The sequence below is a fragment of the Hypanus sabinus genome, chromosome 7, assembly GCF_030144855.1.
Source record: "Hypanus sabinus isolate sHypSab1 chromosome 7, sHypSab1.hap1, whole genome shotgun sequence".
Lineage (NCBI taxonomy): Eukaryota > Metazoa > Chordata > Chondrichthyes > Myliobatiformes > Dasyatidae > Hypanus > Hypanus sabinus.
Window position 1 is genome coordinate 15,297,345 of NC_082712.1, and position 14,724 is coordinate 15,312,068.

Here is a 14,724-nt window from a genome sequence, read left to right on the forward strand (position 1 = left end):
CCAAAGAATTGCAGTAGGTTTGTCAGGCAGGATCTTCTTTTCAGGAAACCATGCTGGCTTTGGCCTATCTTGTCATGTACCCCCAGGTACACCTAATCTCATCACTATCAATCGATTCCAACAACTTCTCAACCACTGATGTCAGGCTAACAGGTCAATAGTTTCCTTTCTGCTGCCTCCCACCCTTCTTAAATAGCGAAGTAACATTTGCAATTTTCCAGTCATCCAGTACAATGCCAGAATACAGGTTTATCAATCCTTGAAAGATCATCTTTGATGCCTCTGCAATCTCTCCAGCTACTTCTTTCAGAACCCAAGGGTGCATTCCATCAGGTCCAGGAGATTTATCCACTCTCAGACCATTAAGCTTCCTGAGCACCTTCTTAGTCGTAATTTTCACTGCACGTACTTCACTTCCCTGACACTCCGGAATACTGCAGATGTCTTCCACTGTGAAAACTGATGTAAAATATACATTCAGTTCTTCTGCATCTCCCATTACAATATCCCCAGTGTCATCTTCTATTGGTCCTATATCTACCCTTGACTCTCTTTTACCCTTTAGATACTTAAAAAAGCTTTTAGTATCTTCTTTGATATTAGTCGCCAGCTTCTTTTCAAAATCCATCTTTTCCTTCTAATGACCTTCTTAGTTTCCTCCTGCAAGTTTTTAAAAGCTTCCGAATCCTCTATCTTCCCTCAAGCTCTGGCTTCATTGTATACACTCTCTTTTGATTTTACGTTGGCTCTGACTTCACTAGTCAGCCATGGTAGTATCCTTCTTCCCTTTGAAAATTTCTTCTTATTCGGAATATCTCTGTCTTACACTTCCCTCATTTTTCACAGAAACTCCAGCCATTGCTGCTCTGCTGTCCTTCCTGCAAATTTCCCTTTCCAATCAACTTCGGCCAGTTCCCCTCTCATGTCATTGTAATTTCCTTTATTCCACTGAAATACCAACACATTGGATTTTATTTTTCCCTCTCAAATTTCAATGTGAACTCGATCATATTGTGATCACTGTTCCCTAAGGGTTCCTTAACCTTAAGTTCTCTTGTCACCTCCGGATCATTGCACAACAGCCAATCCTTTAATGGGCTCGACAGCAAGCTTTTCTAAAAAGTCATCCCTTTAGACATTCTACAAATTCTCTTGGGGTCCAGTACTGACCTGGTTTTCCCAATCCACTTTCATGTTAAAATCCCCAACGATTATCATGACATTGCCTTTCTGAAACACCTTTTCTATCTCCTGCTGTAATTTGTAATCCACATCCCGGCTGCTGTTTGGAGGCCTGTATACAACTGCCATTAGGGTCCTTTTACCCTTAACTCAACCCATAGAGACTCTACACTTTCCAATCCTATGTCAACCCTTTCTAATGATTTAATATTATTTCTTATTCACAGGGCCACACCACCCTCTCTGCTGACTAACCTATCTTTCTGATACACCGTATATCCTTGGACGTTCAGCTCCCAATGGCAGCCATCCTTTAGCCAAGTCTCAGAGATGACCACAGCATCATACTTGCCAATCTGTAGCTGAATTTCAAAATAGTCCATTTTATTTCTTATGCTACGTGCATTCAAATACAACACTCTCAGTCCAGTATTTGGTGCTTTCTGTTTTAACTGCATCACGTCTCTATTACCCTGTAACTCATGCCACTGGCCTTGATTAAGCCTAACCTCCTGCCCGCTCTTTCTATAATCTCTTTTAAGAGCTATCTTTGATTTATTTGTTTTCCCCTTCCTCAACCCTTTCACTTTGGTTCCCATCTCCCTGCCAAATTAGTTTAAACCCTCCCTAACAGCTCAATTAAACGTGCTCGCTAGGATATTGGACCCCTTTGGGTTCAGGTGTGACCCATCCTTTTTGTACAAGTTGTACCTGCCCAAAAGAGGCCCCAATGATCCAGGAATCTGAAGCCCTGCCCCCTACACCAGTCTCTCAGCCGCACATTAATACGCCTGATCATGCTACTCTTTCACTCGCTAGCACATGGCACAGGTAGCAATCCTGAGATTACTACCCTAGAGGTCCTGGTTTTCAGTTTCCTACCCAACTCCCTGAATTCTCTCTTCAGGACCTCCTCCCTTTTCCTAACTATGTCATTTGTACGAACGTGTACCAAGACTTCTGGCTGTTCACCCTCTCCCTTCGGAACACTCTGCACCCGATCTGAGACATCCCATACCCTGGCACCTGGGAGGCAACACACCATGCGGGTATCCCTATCTGGCTGACCGAACCTCCAGTCTGTTCCCCTCACTGTGGAATCCCCTATGACTACCACATTCCTCATCTTCTTCTCTCCTTTCTGCACCATGGAACCAGGCTCAGTGTTAGAGACCCGGTTGCCGTGGTCGTCCTCTGTCAGGTCCCCCTCAACCGCATCCAAAGCAAGTTAACCACAGGGGTGCCCTCTACTATCTGAGCTGTTCCCTTCATTTCCCTGGCCGTCACCCACTTATCCAACTCCTGCAGCCTCGGATTCACCACCTTTTGGCCAAAGGAATTTCACCTTATCTGCCCTAAAGGAATGTCCTTATACTCTGAGGCTCTACCCCCGGTCCTGAACTTTCCCACTATTGGAAACAGCCTCTCCACATCCACTCCACCGAGGCCACTCAATATACAGGTTTCGAAGAGATACTCTTTATGCTTCTAAACTCCCAAGGGTGCAGGCTCAGTGCCATCCTCGTACATTAACTCTTCCATTCCCAGGATCATTCTTTTACATCTCCTCAGGACCCTCTCTGACACCAGCATATCCTTTCCTTGATATTTCGAGACAGCTGTCCAATTCTGCTTCAAGTTTTAACGCTGGTCAGCTCTGCCCACTACCACACCAACAGCTGCTTTTTGGGTCCATTATTTCATTAGGAACCTGTGGAGATTTGGTATGCCAAAAGCTTCTGCAAATTTCTATGTATTCTACAAGCAAGACCTTGGTCAGACCCCACTTGGAGCACTGTGGTCAGTTCTGGTCACCTCGCTACAGGAAGGATATGGGTACTATAGACAGAGTGCAGAGATTTACAAGGATGTTGCCTGGATTGAGGAGCATGCCTTATGAGAATAGATTGAGTGAACTCGGCCTTTTCTCCTTGGAGCGACGGTGGATGAGAGGTGACCTGATAGAGGTGTATAAGATGATGAGAGGCATTCATCGTGTGGATAGTCAGAGGCTTTTTCCTGTCATCAACATGTCATGGGCAGGAGCAAGTTCACTCTGTAACTGGCTGCCAGAGTGGGAGACAATCTTTTCATATCGGTTAGAAATCTAAAAGGTACCATCGTTTCAGTTTGCACACCCCCATCTCCTTGGCTGTTCTGGTCAAACTGCAAAGACCAGGCCTCTGTGATGGGGTAAAACCTATTTACAGATCACCCCCATGGTCGTCTTTTTACTTTCATGTAGTCGGGGATACAGTGCAGAACAAGCCCGTCTGGCCCAGTGAGCCACACCAGCCAGCAACCCGTGTATTTAACAGCTGTCTGTGGCAATGAGTTCCTCAGAATCGCTAAAGAAATTCCTCCTCATTCCTGTTCCGTTGGGCAGGGTTTGGTAGCACAAGGTGCTGGCAACGGTTGAATGCTACGGGGCTTTCTCCAGCCACAGACTGGACCAGAGTGAACTTGGAGAATTGATCAGAATTTGTGTGCAGAGTCTCAACATTTACAAAAGAGAGGACGGTGGACTTTAGGGAGGTGTAGATCGACCACTCTCCACTGCACATCAACGACTCTGAGTGAAGAGCACAAAGTTTCTTGGTGTGCACATAACAGACGATCTAACCTGGTCCCACAACACACATCAGCAGCTACGCTTTGAGGAGATTGAGCCTTGCGAGGCTCCCCAAACCCACTCTAACAACTTTCACATGATGGAGCATGATCAAGAGTCTGGCTGCATCATCGTGTGGAAGTTGCAGATGTCTTTACAGGAAAACTAGCCGAGAGGATCACTGCGGTCTCCCTCCCCACCCTCTGTGACATTTACCAGGACTGTTGTTGAGGATCCCACTATCTACTGTTGGGAAGGAGGCACAGGGGTATCAGACTGGGAACAGCTTCTTACCCAAGGCTGTGAGACTAATGATCACCCTGTCACCACTGAGGTCTTGTCACTCGTAAGTGAGCTGTTTACAGTTTACATGCATTATGAATTATATTTTGTTAACAATTGTGGTAATATTGTTCTTGTGCTGCGTGATGCACGTTTTGTAGGTGCACCGTGGACTGGAGGAACGATGTTTCATTTGGTTACACACATGTAGTGTGTAGAATGATACTCACGCCCGTTTTCTCATCGATCAGTTTTATCCCAGACAGGGAGATGGTCAACCAGATCCTCTGCTTGTGTTGTCCTTGAGCCCGAGCAGCTATTGCTATGCCCTGCAGATTACAATTGCAGAGTTAGCCGGGGTCACAGATGTATGTAATGTTGAAATATCTTAGCTGGCTGCGTCACGGTCTGGTACAGCAGCTTGAACATGGAGGAAGGCAAGCTGCAGAGAGTGCTGGACTCTGCCCAACACATCCCTCCCCATCGTCCGTAGGAAGCGCTGCCTCACAGCAATATCCGGGCCACGCCATCTTCTCGGGATACAGAATCCCGAGTCTCATGCCACTAGGTTCAGGAACAACTACTTCCCTTTAACCACTCGGCTCTTGAACCAACTGGCTAAAAGCCATGGATCTCCTTGCACTGTTGCTGTCTGCACTTCCTGCTACACTTAATTCTGCTCTTTTTACAGTTTATTTAGTTCACATACAGCAAACGAGGTGACAGGGTGGAAATACGTTTCTACCAAAGCAGGTGTAATGGAGCTCAGAAAAATAGAGGGTAACCCTAGGTAATTCCTAAAGCACATGTTTGGCACAGCATTGTGGGCCAAAGGGCCTGTATTGTCCTGTAGGGTTTCTATGTAAGGCACTCCTTCCCTCCGCTAACCTGCAGGTCACCCTTGGGCAAGGTGCTTAGCCCCGCCACCCCTGGCCGATGGTCAAATGAAGCCATGGGAACCGACGGTGGTTGGTCGTATGAGCAGCTGCCGCACATCACAACTCCTAGTTATGCCACTTCTGACGCCAGGCAGCCAGTCTCTGAAATGCATTGATAATGGCTGGGGTCACCCGTCTTGTAAAGACACTGCCCAGAAGACGGCAATGGCAAACCACTTCTGTAGTAAAATCTGCCAGGTACAAACACGGTCAGCAGATGGAAGACCATGGTCACCCACACGGTAAATGAACAAATACCATATGTACTTATTGCAATACATAAATTAGAATGTACTGCTGCTGAAAAACAACAAATTTCACGACATACGCCAGTGATATTGAACCCGATTCTGAATTTCCGTTTTCCCTTGTTCTACCTCAATGCACTGTGTAATGATTTGATCTGTAGGAACAGGATGCAAGACAAGCTTTTCACTGTTTCTCAGTACATGAGACTCCAAGTGGACTCTTTCTCTGTTCTGTTTCTTGGAAATAGGTATGCTTTGCTGTGAAAGCTGCTCATCTGTAGGTGCCTGCCTATGATGCACACGTGTACTTATGCATCTCAAAGAAGTATATCCACCACTTTGAAATCCATTTTTAATATACATTATTTCTGATTTTTTGCATGATTTTTAATCTATTCAATATACCTATACTGTAATTGATTTATTATCTTTTTCCTCTTCTATATTACGTATTGCTGCTAAGTTAACGAACTTCACGATCAACGCCAGTTATAATAAACCCGATTCTGATTCTTGAAATAAATGCAATTAGTTTATGAAAAACGATACATAAAGACTGACAAACAACCAATGTGCGAAAGACGACAAATTGTGCAAGTAAAAGGTAATACTGAGACCACGAGCTGTGAAGTGAGTCTGTACGTCATGGAATCAGTTCGGAGTTGAGGTGAGGGAGGTTAGCCACAATCAATCAGGAGCCTGATAGTCCTAAACCTGATGGTGGATGACCCAAGGTTGACAATGACCTTGGCTTTGGAAGAAATGTGCCAGATTACATGTTAAACCAAGTTCCTGCCTCTCTCAGGAGAGTTGTCCCAGCACCGAGACATGGATGGGGCTCACGGCACCTTATTCCCAACTCCCCCCACCACCACTTAACAATTAATCACACTGATCCCTTCGACCCTGGAGTGAAAGGCACTAATGTTACCTTCAATTTCATCATTGAATCCTGACACATTTGATCCCCTCGGGCAGCAGTCACATCATCAATACCGATTATCTTGGCTTTGTAGCGGATTCCATCACCCTTGAACCTTGCCAAAAGGAACTCCTCGGTCTTCTCTGGACCTGGGAGAAAGAGCCAGCTGTGAGCCCAACACTTCCATGGGGTGGATCGTCCCGTAGGCTGAACGCTCAGCTGTTTTTGGCACAACCCCCCCCCCCGCCCCGAACCCTTGCCCCGTCTAAAGTTTTACCAAAGGGTGGGTGAGGGGAGGATCAAAAACGACTGCATTAAACTCAAGATGTTTTGCTTTAAAAGAAATGTAGAATGTTCAGTGCAGGACCTCCAGTCCATGACCCCGTGCTCACCTTTTAACCTACTCCAGGTGCAAACTAGTCCTTCCGGCCTACAAACGTTATCGATGTGTGACAGAGGGCACACTGGCATACGGAATGGATGTGGTACTCTAGCCGCAATAAGACAGATCACAGAGCACTCCAGTGGCTGATTAGGATGGCTCAGCACATCATAGGGACTCAGGTACTGGACCTGGAGGCAATCTACAACCCTCAATGTCAACGGCACACCTATTAAAACCCACCCCATCACGGACACTGCCTGTTCAATCTCTTGCCATCTGGTAAGAGATACAGAAGCTCCTTCCCCTAGACAGCAAGACTGTAAAACAGCTTCTTCACGACGGCTGTTGTGCAGCTGAATAATGCTACACCCGGGCTTTCCGATGGCCTTTGAGTGTTCTGGACTATCAGTCACTTCGCAATTAAATATCTTTTTTTGATTAAGCAGTACCACACGCATTGTAGATACTTGTTTTGCACAGACAGGAGAAGCACCAAGTCTCATTGTTTTTAAAAATTTTATTGTAATTGCTATTTTATCCTGTATAGATCTCCATTTTTCTGTCATAATTTTCTTTAAAAAATACTCCTAAAGTATCTGCCCCTAGAAAGAGTGGCAGGTGCATGGACTGTTCCACCAGGAGTGGCGATAAACAACTTTCCTCTGACGATCCCTCTACGTCATCCTCCAATCACCTTAGAATTGCACCCGCTCATATTAAGCTTCTCACCAGGTCTCTGGCAGTCCACTCTATCTATGCCTCTTGTTGTCACATACACCTCTATCAAGTCACCCCTCATCCTCCTTCGCTCCAAAGAGAAAAGCCCCAGCTCGCTCAGCCTATCCTCAAACATGCTTTCCCAGCCCCGATGAGTGGGTCTCGGCCTGAAACACCGACTGTTCACTCTGTTCCTGGTCTGCAGAGTTCCTCTGGCATCTTGTGTGCTTTGCTTTGCAATTCCAGCATCAGATTTTCTCGTGTTTGAGCATCTACACCCTCTCTGAAGATTCAACATCCTTCCTATAATGAAATCAGAACTGAGCACATACCCCAAGTGTGGTCTAACCAGAGCGTTATAATTATCTGCCAAGCTGAGCAAGTTCCCAGATTCAGTGCCTTGTACATCTTGGAACTGTCCAGAATTTAATCTGAGGGGGTTATGGGCAGATGTGACTGGATGGTTACAGTAAACCCAAGTATTACTGAAAGTTTACAAATGGAACTTGGTCCAAAAGTCACTGATTTACCAGCTGACACGTGAACACCCAAAACCTCTAATGTCAAAGAACAGCCAGGACCTGCAATTTACACATTGCAACACCAGCTCGAGAGAGCAGCACCACAACAGCTGACGCAACAGAACTCATCGCAAGCAGTTTAACTACAGGACAAACACAAGATCTTGCAGAGGCTGAAAATCCAGCATAACACACACAAGATGTGATCTCTCATTTTAGACCTCCCTTCTCTCCGGGAGATGACGTCCCCACCTCCAACCTATCAGGGTTCAGGACATTTCTCAGAAAGCTCTCCCTCATCCTTCCACACAAGAGAATACTTGCCTAGCTGGCGTGATCTCTCCTTGTACAACTGTCCCCTTCCATCCCTGGAAGGAGAGACAAGAGATTCTGCAGATGTTGGAAATCCAGAGCAACACACTCAAAATGCTGCAGGAACCCAGCAGATCAGGCAGCGTCTATGGAGGGGAATTAAGATTTGATGTTTTGGGCCGAGACACTTTGCCGGGACTGCAATAGCTATTGAAGACAGCACAAATGAAATTGAAAAATGGAGGGTTATGTTAGAGGCAAAGGTGAGATTGATCTCAGAGTAGGTTAAAGATCAACACATTTTGGGCCAAAGGGCCTGTAATGTGCTGAACTGTTATATTTCAAAAAGAAAAATTTGGACCTTAAATTTTACTTTTTAATTTAAATCCTTGTGACTTGGACCGTGTAAAGATGGGCCAGTTTGCCAAATGACAACTGAACAATGTGGCAGGGTTGCAAGGTGCCACCCAGTGGTAGAGTTACTGAAAGCAGCTCCATCTCTGCATTACCTGCAGGATTCACCACGGTCAGGCCCAGCCTCGCTCTGCTGTGGCAAAGCCCAGAAATTCTGCTGACCACAAACAAAACGCCTTGGATACTGGAATGATATCACAGTTCATTAAAAAAAACCCTTCCTCGGCTAAGCCCCAGGTAAAGTTGTACTCACCCCAGAGTTGTCAATTTTAAACCAGAACCACGGACGAACAATCAGGACTGCCACAAAAGGTCTGAGAGAGTTCCTAGTTATCAGCACGGGTCTATTAACACTTAGGCATTGAGACAGTTACCTCTACCTTAACCCAATCACTTCTTGCTATGGCAGCTGTTCTACATACAACAGTATAGGCCCTTCGGCCCACAGTGTGTACCCTGTACTAAATGCTAATCTACCCTAAATTCAGTCTAACCCTTCCCTCCCATATATGCACATGGATGATAGAAGGGCCATCTTACAAGTCTCTTAAATTTCCCTAATGCTTGCGTATCATTTTTTAAAATTTAGAGACACTGCACGGAACAGACCCTTCTGGCCCGATGATCCCGCACGGCCCAGCAACCCACCGATTTAACCACGGCCTAATCATAGGAGAATTTACAATGGCCAATTAACCGATACGTCTTTCGAGGAAAGCAGGACAGCCAGAGGAATCTACACAGTTCACAGGGAGAATGTACAAGCTCTGGAATTGAGCTCTGAAATGCCCCAAGCTACAACAGCATTGCACTAATGGTGACGTTACCATGGCGCCCTTTGTCATGTCCGGTTACACACCTTTATCAAGTCGCCTCTCATCTGCCTTCCCTCAACCCATCCACAAAAAAAAAAGACGTCAGCTCGGCGAGTATTCTCTCCTGAGGGAGAGATTTCTGAGAAATGTCCTGAACCCTGTTAGGCTGGGTCTCGGCCCAAAAACGTCGAATCTTCATTCCCCTCCATAGACGCTGCCTGATCTGCTGGGTTCCTGCAGCATTTTGAGTGTGTTGCTCTGGATTTCCAACATCTGCAGAATCTCTTGTCTCTCCTTCCAGGGATGGAAGGGGACAGTTGTACAAGGAGAGATCACGCCAGCTAGGCAAGTATTCTCTTGTGTGGAAGGATGAGGGAGAGCTTTCTGAGAAATGTCCTGAACCCTGATAGGTTGGAGGTGGGGACGTCATCTCCCGGAGAGAAGGGAGGTCTAAAATGAGAGATCACATCTTGTGTGTGTTATGCTGGATTTTCAGCCTCTGCAAGATCTTGTGTTTGTCCTGTAGTTAAACTGCTTGCGATGAGTTCTGTTGCGTCAGCTGTTGTGGTGCTGCTCTCTCGAGCTGGTGTTGCAATGTGTAAATTGCAGGTCCTGGCTGTTCTTTGACATTAGAGGTTTTGGGTGTTCACGTGTCAGCTGGTAAATCAGTGACTTTTGGACCAAGTTCCATTTGTAAACTTTCAGTAATACTTGGGTTTACTGTAACCATCCAGTCACATCTGCCCATAACCCCCTCAGATTAAATTCTGGACAGTTCCAAGATGTACAAGGCACTGAATCTGGGAACTTGCTCAGCTTGGCAGATAATTATAACGCTCTGGTTAGACCACACTTGGGGTATGTGCTCAGTTCTGATTTCATTATAGGAAGGATGTTGAATCTTCAGAGAGGGTGTAGATGCTCAAACACGAGAAAATCTGATGCTGGAATTGCAAAGCAAAGCACACAAGATGCCAGAGGAACTCTGCAGACCAGGAACAGAGTGAACAGTCGGTGTTTCAGGCCGAGACCCACTCATCGGGGCTGGGAAAGCATGTTTGAGGATAGGCTGAGCAAGCTGGGGCTTTTCTCTTTGGAGCGAAGGAGGATGAGGGGTGACTTGATAGAGGTGTATGTGACAACAAGAGGCATAGATAGAGTGGACAGCCAGAGACCTGGCGAGAAGCTTAATATGAGCGGGTGCAATTCTAAGGTGATTGGAGGATGACGTAGAGGGATCGTCAGAGGAAAGTTCTTTATCGCCACTCCTGGTGGAACAAGATGTGATTGGGTTAAGGTAGATGGAACTGTCTCAATGTATAAGTGTTAACAGACTTGTGCTGTTAATTAGGAACACTCCCAGACCTTATGTGGCAGTCTTGATTTTCATCCGTGGCTCTGGTTTAAAACTGATGACTCTGAGTTGATTATAAATGGGTTAAATTTATCTGGGGCTTAGCCAAGTAAGAGTTTTTTGGGATGTGACTAAGCACATTGATGAAAGTAGAGCAGTAGATGTAGTGTATATGGATTGCAGCAAGGCATTTGATAAGGTACCCCATGCAAGGCTTATTGAGAAAGTAAGGAGGCATGGGATCCAAGGGAACATTGATTTGTGGCTCCAGAACTGGCTTGCCCACAGAAGGCAAAGAGACGGGTCATATTCTGCATGGAGGCCGGAGACCAGTGATGTACCTCAGGGATCTGTTCCGAGACCCTTACTCTTTGTGATTTTTATAAATGACCTGAATGAGGAAGTGGAGGGATGGGTTAGTAAATTTGCTGATGATACAAAGGTTGGAGGTGTTGTGGATAGTATGAAGGGCTGCCAGAGGTTACAGCGGGACGTTGATAGGATGCAAAACTGGGCTAAGAAGTGGCAGATGGAGTTGAACCCAGGTTAGTGTGAAGTGGGTCATTTTGGTAGGTCAAATACGATGGCAGAATATAGTGTTAAAGGTAAGACTCTTGGCAGTGTGGAGGGTCAGAGGGATCTTGGGGTCCAAGTCCATAGGACGCTCAAAGCAGCTGCACAGGTTGACTCTGTGGTTAAGAAGGCGTATGGTGCATTGGTGCATGGGATTGAGTTTGAGAGGTAATGTTGCAGCTATATAGGACCCCGGTTAGGCCCCACTTGGAGTACTGTGCTCAGTTCTGGTCGCTTCACTACAGGAAGGATGTGGAAACCATAGAAAGGGTGCAGAGGAGACTTACTAGGATGTTGCCTGGATTGGGGAGCATGCCTTATGAGAATAGGTGGAGTGAACTCGACCTTTTCTCCTTGGAGCGATGGAGAGTGAGAGGTGACCTGATAGAGGTATATAAGATAATGAGAGGCATTAATTGTGTGGATAGTTAGAGGTTTTTTCCCAAACTGAAATGGCTAGCACGAGAGGACACAGGTTTAAGGTGCTGGGGAGTAAGTACAGAGGAGATGTCAGGGGTAAGTTTTTTTCCTCAGAGAGTGGTGAGTGTGTGGAATGGGCTGCTGGCAACAGTGGTGGAGGCGGATACGATAGGGTCTTTTAAGAGACTCCTGGATAGGTACGTGGAGCTTAGAAAAATAGAGGGCCATGGGTAACCTTAGGTAATTTCTAAAGCACATATTCAGCACAGGACTATGGGCTGAAGGGCCTGTATTGTGCTGTAGGTTTTCTATGTTTCTGTGTTCTATGTTTCTAAAAATCTGCTTTCCAGGCACCAGAACTGAACATAATTTTGTGCAACCCTGGGCAGAGCTCTTTTGGAGTATTGAGTTGTGGGCATAGTCCATCACGAAATGGAGCCACCCCTCCACTGAGCCCACGTGCACTTCCTGCTGCCTTTGGACCTGACCCCTCCCATCCTGTCACTCTCCATTCCACCGGGCAGAAGATATAAGAGCCTGAAAGCATTTAACGCCGGGCTCAAGGACTCTGCTGTTATCAGACTCGTGAACAGACCTCATTCGCCAAGAGATGAACTGCTGTCCTCCCAATCAGCCTCATGTGGTCCTTGCACTTTGTCCACCTGCATTGCAATTTCTGTAACAGTGTTATATCTGACTTTTTTTTTTAAACCACCTCAATGTATGGGACGATCTGTGTAAATGGCCCACAAAACAAAATCTTTGTAACTATCTCAGTACATGTAATAATAAGAGATCATTTCTCCCCAATGCCATTCGGCTCTACAATTTCACCACCAGGGGCAAGACATGTTAAAGTGCCGGGGTTAGAACTGAGCTTAAGTTAGCACTCAATGCACTTTAGTAACTATTTAAGAACTTTTTAAAAGCTATTTATTAAAGCTTTTTGGGAGGGTGATTTTAGATGCATATCATATTCATTTTGAGTTAAATACTTATGTAATTAGTTTTGCTACAATGTGTATGGGACACTGGAAAAATGTTGAATTTCCCCTTGGGGATGAATAAAGTATCTATCTATCTAATAAGCCAATACTCATTTCTAATTGTTATAACCCCAGCTGATCCTGCAGGCAATGCAGCCTGGACTGCTCCAACACTGACCGACAATCAGAAAGTTCTGGAGCTCTGCACGTTGGACAGCAGAGCAGATCAAACATCAAGCCAACACCCTTCACCGGGATGGCAGTTTGTAATTGACAGCACCATCATCGATCCCCAACTTGATTCGGAAGTCCCTCAAGGGGAAGCCTGTCCTTGACAATATCCAGCCTTGGACTCTGGACCCACAGGTATGGCCGACTCAAGCTCAGGGGCATTTGAGACGGTCAGCAACACGCCATCTTTAGCTAGATGGGAGTCCCACAACTGAGAGTGTAAAGGTCATAAGAGTGAGACTACTACAACACAGAAACAGGCCTTTCAGCCCATCTAATCCATGCCAAACTGTTAAGCTACCAGTTCCATTTACTTGCAGCTGGACCATAGCCCTCCACACCTCTTCCATCCATGTACCTACAAAATTTCTCCTAAATGTTTTAATCAAACCCACTTCCATCACCTTTGCTGGCAGCTCATTCCATACTCACATAAGAACATAAGAAATAGGAGCAGGAGTCGGCCATCTGCCCTGTTAAGCCTGCTCCGCCATTCAATAAGATCATGGCTGATCTGACCATGGACTCATCTCCACCTACCTGCCTTTTCCCCATAATCCTTAATCCCCTACTATGCAAAAATTCATCCAAACTCTCACCACTGAGTGGGGAAGATCTCCCACATGATCCTCTTCACTCTTAACCCATGACCTCTAGTTCTAGTCTCAGCTAATCTCATTGAAAAAGACTTCTTGCATTTAACCCTCATAATTTTGTATACCTCAATCAAATCTCCCTAAGTCCCAGCAACACCCTTGTCCTAAATTCAGAACTTGCCAGAGAAAATTTGCACGTGGTCCCCAAGAGCTGTGGCAGGAGATGACAGGAGGTGGTAAAAGGGAACAGGATATTCTGTCAAGTAACATTTGACCCGAGGGATTTACAAGGGCCTTGCAAGTTCATTGCAGACTCTCCCTGTGTTCTGAAGTTTCCCTGGATGTGGTGTCGCAGGTAGACAGGTGGCTTTTGACGTGCTGATCTTCACCAGGGCATCGAATGTTGAGGTTGGGGTGTTGCAGTTGTACAAGATGCTGGTGAGGCCACATATGGAATATTGTAACCCGTTTTGGTCACTTTGTTCCAGGAAAGATACCAGTCCTGATGAAGGGTCTTGGCCAGAAACATTAACTGTTTATTTATTTCCAATGAAGCTGCCTGACCTGCTGAGTTCCTCCAGCATATTGCTCAAGATACTATTGAGCTTCTGAGACTGCAGAAAGACTTGAGGGTGCCGTTGAGGGCCACGGGAGAGGTCGGTTGGGCTCGGACTTTATTCCTTGGATTGCAGAAGGTGACCCAGTAGAGTGTACAAAAACATGAGGGGTGCAGATAGGATGAATGAACTCAGTATTCCACCCGCACCCCCCAGTGATGGAAAATTGAGAACTGGAGTGTACGGGTTTAAAAATGAGGCCTTCCAATTAAATCCCTCGCCCCTCCCCGGGACAAATGTCTTCAGCCAGAGAGCAGTCAGCACACGATGAGGTTACAGGAAGTGGTAGACACAAGTATAATTGCACTAGTTAAATGATGCACATGTATAGAAATATAAATGTAGATATAGATGAATACAGGTACTGTATAGGAATAGGAAGGGTTTAGAACAGGGTTTCCCAACCTGGTGTCCACAGACCTCCCCCCCCCACCCCCCACCCCTCAGTTATTGGTAAGGGGCCATGACATAGAAAAGGTTGGGAACCCTTAGCTCAGAAAGAAAATACAGACACAATGGGCTGAGTAAGGTGGGCATCTTCTAAGTAACTTTATCAAAGTACATACAGTATAGATCACCATAATTCACTTTCTTGCAGGC

The 14,724-nt window shown here is 45.9% G+C and overlaps 1 protein-coding gene across 4 annotated transcripts in view; it reads right to left on the reverse strand.

The window, feature by feature from the left end:
- The window catches only part of dab2 (DAB adaptor protein 2), an 82,912-nt gene that overhangs the window by 28,719 nt on the left and 39,469 nt on the right, over window positions 1-14,724 (reverse strand). For all 4 annotated transcript variants that reach the window (XM_059974250.1, XM_059974251.1, XM_059974253.1 and 1 more), the window contains 2 exons: window positions 6,193-6,332; window positions 4,306-4,404 (listed from right to left, as the gene is read on the reverse strand). In XM_059974250.1, coding sequence (XP_059830233.1) covers window positions 4,306-4,404; window positions 6,193-6,332 — 239 coding nt within the window. The remainder of the gene's footprint in view (window positions 1-4,305; window positions 4,405-6,192; window positions 6,333-14,724) is intronic.